Raw genomic sequence first — 6,903 nt, 5'->3', positions numbered from 1 at the left:
AACTTTAAAGGAAAAAATGCTTTCAGTTGTACTTTTGTTCAGGTTACAATTTATAATTCACATGTTGATTTCATAAATTGGGCTTTTGGGGGGGGTGGTGGGATTTTAATTACAGTATTCTTGATGCAAGTATTTTACCCTGAAAAGCTTCACTATCATGTCATAGGCAGATGACTGGGGAAATTTATTGGCTAAATAACCATCTCCGTACACAAAGCCACCTAGTGTCTTCATACCGCAGTCTGAGCAGAGCTGTAGTAGCCAGTCACACCAGCTGAGGGTCTGTTGGGGGGGGGGGGGTGCTTTTAAACGCTACCTTCCTGGTAAACTCATCTAGGAGTAGCAGTCCACTCTGCATATAGTTCAAGTGTGTAATTCACCAACATAAGCCCAATTGACCATCCACCCTCACACAGGTTATGATAAAACCCAGTTGTACAGTATTGAGGGATGCAGTGCTGACAGCAATTATCTTCACTTCCTATACACAGTGAATCACATCATTGCCCCAATGGGAGTGGTTAAATACAGGTAACTTTTATCAAAGGAGCACATTTTGGGAAACATAAAAAAAAAAAAATCCCCCACAAAGGCTTGATCAGCAATATAAGGAGTGGTGATTCTTTTCAGGGGGCACAGTGGTGCAGTGGGTTGGACCAGGTCCTGCTCTCCAGTGGGTCTGGGGTTCGAGTCCCACTTGGGGTGCCTTGCGATGGACTGGCGTCCCGTCCTGGGTGTGTCCCCTCCAGCCTTACACCCTGTGTTGCCGGGTAGGCTCTGGCCCCCTGCGACCCTGTATGGGACAAGCGGTTCAGGAAGTGTGTGTGTGTGAGAGAGATTCTTTTCAAACTGTCATGTACTTGGAGTGAACATTTTGACGAGTGTCATGGAAGAGAAGTGTAGTGGTAAAGGCTGCAAAATTACACTTTGACCTGGGTTCATATCCCACCACCTGCTATAGTGGCCGTTCAGGGAACGGCGTGTGTGTCTGGAGGGCACCAGAGCACGCACACACACACACACTGTACATATATTCATACATCGACAAGTCACAAGTCAAGCTGCACACGCAGAGACAGATACTGAAATCTCATAACAGCAGTTTCGTGGTTAAGGAGCTCAATAAAAGCCGCTGTGGCAAAGGTTTCCTCACAGTCAGGGGAAGGCGTGGGAAAAGGAAATTATTTTCGCTTACCAGCAGGCTGTGTGTGTCACTGTGCCGCGGATGGAAGTTTCTGGTCCCGCGGGTTTGTGGAAAAACAGGCTCCGGCAGGTCGTGTCTCGGCTCGGTCCGGGTGACGGTTTGGGTGGACGCCGCACAGATACCGGAGGGAGCGGGAACTCGGCATTACACCCAGGACTAGTATCGCTGCCAATTAGCGCTGTTGTTTTCCGGGAAAGCACAGGTAAAACGGGATAAAAGAAGGTGAAACTCGCACCTCCTGGAGGGTAAATAAAATTCCCTTCAGTACAGCGAAAAAAAAACAAGGCAGTAAATCCGAGAGTCAGCAGATTTCAGCTGTGGCACCATCTCTGCTTATTTCTATCTATCTATCCATCCATCCATCAGCACTTTCTTTTATCCTGATTCAACTGGGCTGTGGGAGTGCAAAGGTCAGAGGTCATTTGCTCCCTGGTTCCCTCACCTGAGTGAGGGTCCAGCCCAGCTCACGTTTCGCTTACAGCAGCAGGACCTGCCACGCCAATCTCGTGCATGTGCGCGTGTGTCGGCCAACACGCCGCCGCAGTTGGTCCATGCGGTGGCTCATCGGTCCGGGTTCTGAGTCTGAGGGCTACAGGGTGGAGCTGGGAACCCCGAGTTGCTGCTCGGAAGAGCTCGACTGTCCCGTGGAGCGCGGTAACACCGGGGTGCGTTCCGCTCCCGTAAACGCCGTTGCACGAGCCGACCCCACGGCCGCAACGAGCCCCGCGGTAAACCGGGGCGGCTGTGCTGGGAGCAACAGTCGAACCCTCATCTCCCTGACACTGGGCCTTTGCATCTCATTGATGTTTCGTTATGTGTTCGCTTAGCTCATGTTTTTCTCCAGAGTGACTCCGCTGCCTCTTCGCTGCCGTACGGACTGTCGCAACCAATCGCAACCACCGATTAAGGTAAATATAAATCACAGCTGAAACAGGAGACTCATTATCATTATCTGTTCAGCCAATGCTTTTCCTCCAAACTGAATTGTGATATTAAAGAACTTACATTTTTTTTCTAAACCTCATAACTCTTTTACCCTGTTTTTCCTCATGTACACACACACTGTCTGAAAGCACTTGTCCTGAGTAGGGTCGTAGCAAGCTGGTGCCTAACCCGGCAACACAGGGCGTAAGGCTGGAAGGGGAGGGGACGCACCCAGGACGGGATGCCAGTCCATAGCAAGGCGCCCGAAGCGGGACTTGAATCCCAGACCCACCGGAAAGCAGGCACAGGCCAAACCCGCTCTGCCACCGCTCTGCAATAATTAAAATGCTCCAATAAAACACATATTAAAATACAATCCTTATCTGGAACCATAGGCAGGTCATGTGGGGAGCGGCAACATGCAAAGCCTTAATTCAGCCCCCCTAATATCTGTGTATCGCTGCACTAAATACTGCTGCTCATGTTGTTTTTCACCCCCGTCTTCCTGACAGGTTGTTCCTCAGCAGTCTGGAACCATTCTGACAGCATCACATACCGCCCTGTTTCAGCTGCAGGGGCCTGAGTGTATACTGCCTCCTTGTGACTCCGTTCAGTACTTACATTTACATGGATTTACATGGATTTACCTGGGTCACTTAGCAGTTGGTCATCAGCTCCCTCCAGGTACCTGTCGTTCCCGATGTTGAAATCTCAATTCCGGCCCAAATCAGTTCCATTCACATATATTTCATCACTTGGCTGCTGCTTTTCTCCGAAACGATCGACAGCGTTCACCTCCTTACGGCGTTTTTTTTTTCCCATTTACGCACAGCTGGGTGCTTTTTACTCTACGAACTGGGGGCGAGTACCGTGCTGAGGGTGGAGCTCGAAATTCGAACGGGGCCCTCCGAGCGCGAAGGCAGCGCTCGTAAGCGCTATTCCACCTGCTGCCCCCGCTGCTTGTTCCGTCGGAAGCGATTCGTTGGGATTAAACTCCATACCTGGTTTGCTGGCGCCACTTACCGCAGAATACGGCGTTTTTCCCGCAGGGCCGCCCCGACACCTCGCACGGAGGGAGCCCGGCGTGCCGTTCGAAGCCCGTGCACCACCGCGTGAGCCGCACACACACTTAGAGGACTCCAGCGAAGACCGGTTTGGTATTCAGATGTTCTTTATTGATCGTTTATTGATCGTTTAGACAGACATGCTAGATCTCTATACAGTGTGAATGAAGAGAGGGCTCTGAATGCACCGGGTGTACGCCCCCCCCCCGCATGGGGCCGAGCCGTTTACACTTGGCAACGGAAGGCCTCGCCCTCCGCGGCCTCCGGACATAGCGACTCCTGCCGGTGACTTCGGTGCTTCCACATGAGGGTCTGTGAGCTACTCTACAGCACGGTCACTACATGGATGCGGGAGGGTCCGGGGAAACCAGCAAACACACGGCACCACGTTCACGTCAACGAATTAACTAGTCAAGAAGAGTAGCCCCCCCCCGGCCCCAAATAAAACGAGAAGAATCCGTGACGTCGCCCTGCAGATCTGCCCCGGCCAGGAGAGAGTCGCACGCCTCCGTCCGTCCCGACAAGGCACCGGTGAAACGAATACCACGGAGAACCGCGAACGCAGAGCGGCGAGGCGAGCGCGGCCGAGCGCCACGCGACGGCCGCCCCGGCCTCCCTCGCGACGCGGCGCCGTACGGCCGCGCGCGGGACACCCCTGTTCGGTGGCGGAGGAGGGAGCGGGCGGCTCGCGCCGTCCCGGTCTTGGACGCACGTGTGTTTCTCGTCTTCTTTTTCGCACGCTTCCAAGTGTAACAAAGTTTTCAGCAGCGTGAAAAAACAAAGCTGGGAGGGGGGTGAATATGCCTCTCTACTATATATATATAATGAAGTGTGTATATGTGTGTGTGTGTATATATACAATCATACATACACTCATACACACACACACACACACGTGTTTCTACACTGTTGGTATTTTTGTAAAATACTTCGTAGGCGTCACTCGTGCCAAATGCTCCGTTATGAAGGAGAGGGACGAGGTGCAGGGAGGGGCCGCGCCGACGACGTGTCGCAGGTGAAAGAACAGACTGCTGTCAGCGTGGTTGCGCGTCACACGTTGCGCCCCGGTGCTTCGGATGGGTCTTGCCCTCACCGTGGCCCGACGCCGTGGCCCCCGCCACCCCCTGCCCGACTCCGTGTCGGTCGCTGCAGCCGTTGACCGCCTTTACTTTGAAATCGTGGTAAACGTGCAACTGTACGGCCGTGGTTCTTACTATGAAACCATGTCCATGCTGGAAAAGTGCCGCGACACCTGACGGCGATAATCCGAGGTCAGGTCCCCGGAGGCGATGTTTTACCCTACCATGGCCGCACAGCCGTGTTTATCTTGCTAACTCCCCGTCCCACCCCCCTGAACCCTTGAGCTTGCCCGTACTCGCGGGTGCTCTCTATGGTCTGTACTGTGATCTCCAGTGACTGGGAATAAATGAGATATTAAAAGGATCCGGACGCCTCTCCGAGGGCAAAGGACGACGTTCCGATACACGACTGTAAACGAGGACTAGATCATAAGAAGAGGGGCGGTAATCTAGAACAATCCTGGAAAATTTATTCGTTTAGCTCATGCTTTTCTCCAAAGCAACTTGCATTTAGTCGCCTATTTATACGGGGGGGGGGGGTAATTTTACCAGAGCAATTGAGAGTAAGTACCTTGCTCAAGGGTACTACGGCTGGAGGTGGGATTCGAACCCACGACCTCCGGGTCCAAAGGCAGCAGCAGCTCCAGCTACTTCTCAGCCAGGTGTCCTGCTCTTACAGCAGGCGGACGGTTCTGTCCGAAAGAGACCAACAGCGCCGTCACTTTTCACCTTTTCACGACACGTTTTACCGAATTCTGGCCTCGTTGTCCCGTGCACAGAGTCAGGGGCTGTTCCCACGTCTCTTCGGCGAAACATCGCACACACCTGTTCATTTGGGACATCGGGTGCAAGATCAACAGGGGAAAGTGGGGGAAATTGCAAATGCGGGGCTCTCTGGGACTCGGGATGCCCCTGGCGGCGGCGGAGGAGAAGCGTAGGGGTGGCGCGTTCACACACTTTGTGCGGAAAACGTGGTCCGAACTCAAGGCCGCGGTCCGCGGAGAGAAGCTTCCACACGGTGCCTTTACATCACAGGTGTAAGTGAGCTTTATATACTCAACTGGTATACACAAGCAGGAAAAAAACAAACAAACAGACAGACAAACAAACACTGGAGAAGGAGTTGCATGCATGCGGTGGCTATTCAGTGTGTCGTCGGGCTCCGGGCCCCCAGCTCCTCGTCTCCTCATCCCTGCACAAGCTGGAACCTCTGATAAACTGTCTTGTCTGCATCGTTCAACGCTCGATCCTTCAGTACAATACAAAAAATACAAAAGCACAAAACAGAACGAAGAAAAAGGGGAAAAAAAAAAAAAAAAAAAAACTTAAAACTGCTCCAGCTTTCAAAAACATACACCTGTTTCCAGTTCCGCATCTCATTTCCCCCCCTTTACAATTTTCACCGTGTTTGTCAATTTTGTTAATAAACTACAATATTTTACAACCAAGAATTGATGTAACACTACTATTCTGAACCAGTAACTAATAGTCAGATGTGAGGGCCGATTATCCGGTCGGAGGAGTCAGGTGGAAGCTGACCAGTTGGAAGCGACACAATAAGCACGTGGTGTCAATGGGGCTCCCAGCGCCGCACGCTAACAGGAGCAGCCCGCCTCGCTGCTCGGCGGCTCCTGCGCCTTGTCCAGCTTGATGTCGATCACTGCGGGAGGGGAGCGGTTAAGGAAAGCGACGAACAACACGGAGCTCTTGCTGCCAACAGGCCGTACGCCCTGGAAGGCCCGGCTGCTTCTTGTCGCTAAGTGCTGCTGTTGCCTACGGCAACCAAACAATGGGCTTTTCATACATTACGTTTACATTTATTCATTCAGCAGACACTTTTCTCCAAAGCGACATACAAATCTTGAGCAAATAAACGTGCATGTCACCACCACACAGAGAGACACAGACACAGTCCCTGGGCCCGATACCGCAGTTTTACCAGCTTACATTGCACGAGTAACTGCGTATGGAATTGGTGCGTACGGAAGAGTATTTTTTTTATCTTAAACAGATAATCCGGTGCAACTTTATGGAGCGAACAAGGGATCAGGAGGGACGTCGGTTCGCGAAGGATGTGTTTTCAGACACTTTGTGAATTGTGAGAGGGATTCAGCAGTTCTGAGTGACACAGGGAGATCATTCCGGCACAATGGAGCCAGTTAAATACTCGCGCAATTTAAAAATTATTCTGTGTGAGTATTTAACCGGAGCAATTCAGAGTAAGTACCTTTCTCAAGGGTACAACAGCAAGAGATGGGGATTCAAATGCAACAGCTCTAACCGTTACATATCGACTAAGATTAGTTTACTTTGTCTCAGATAATAACCTTTACTTTGGTTTATTTGACTTGCGAAGATAAAAAGTCGAGACGCTCAGACTTTTCTCACAGTACATTTTATGTGGGAATATTTCTAAACATCTAAAGTTTAAACGCCATAATAAAAAGGTTCTCCTAATATAATAATCAACATAAAAATGAAGATAATTATTTTTTGTAAATTGTAATATTGCTATTGTTTTTTGTTTCCCTACAGTGTTCAATTTTCTTTCCCCTCTGGAATCTGCCTATGAAAATACACTGGGAGAAGAAGATGGGCACTATAATTTGAGCACAAGCAGGAAATACGCTGC

At 50.9% G+C, this 6,903-nt stretch overlaps 1 protein-coding gene across 3 annotated transcripts in view; it reads right to left on the bottom strand.

Moving 5' to 3' along the window:
- Nucleotides 1–5,294: 5,294 nt before the first annotated feature.
- The window catches only part of LOC108937158 (ras-related protein Rab-6B), a 58,932-nt gene continuing 57,323 nt past the window's right edge, over nt 5,295–6,903 (bottom strand). For 2 of the 3 annotated variants that reach the window (XM_018756931.2, XM_018756932.2), the window contains exon 8: nt 5,295–5,931. In XM_018756931.2, coding sequence (XP_018612447.1) covers nt 5,867–5,931 — 65 coding nt within the window. In that variant the 3' untranslated portion in view covers nt 5,295–5,866. The remainder of the gene's footprint in view (nt 5,932–6,903) is intronic. The other variant, XR_003797856.1, reaches the window with a different exon arrangement.

The sequence above is a fragment of the Scleropages formosus genome, chromosome 8, assembly GCF_900964775.1.
Source record: "Scleropages formosus chromosome 8, fSclFor1.1, whole genome shotgun sequence".
In the NCBI taxonomy this organism is placed as follows: Eukaryota; Metazoa; Chordata; class Actinopteri; order Osteoglossiformes; family Osteoglossidae; genus Scleropages; species Scleropages formosus.
This window is presented reverse-complemented; position numbering and strand designations above follow the sequence as displayed.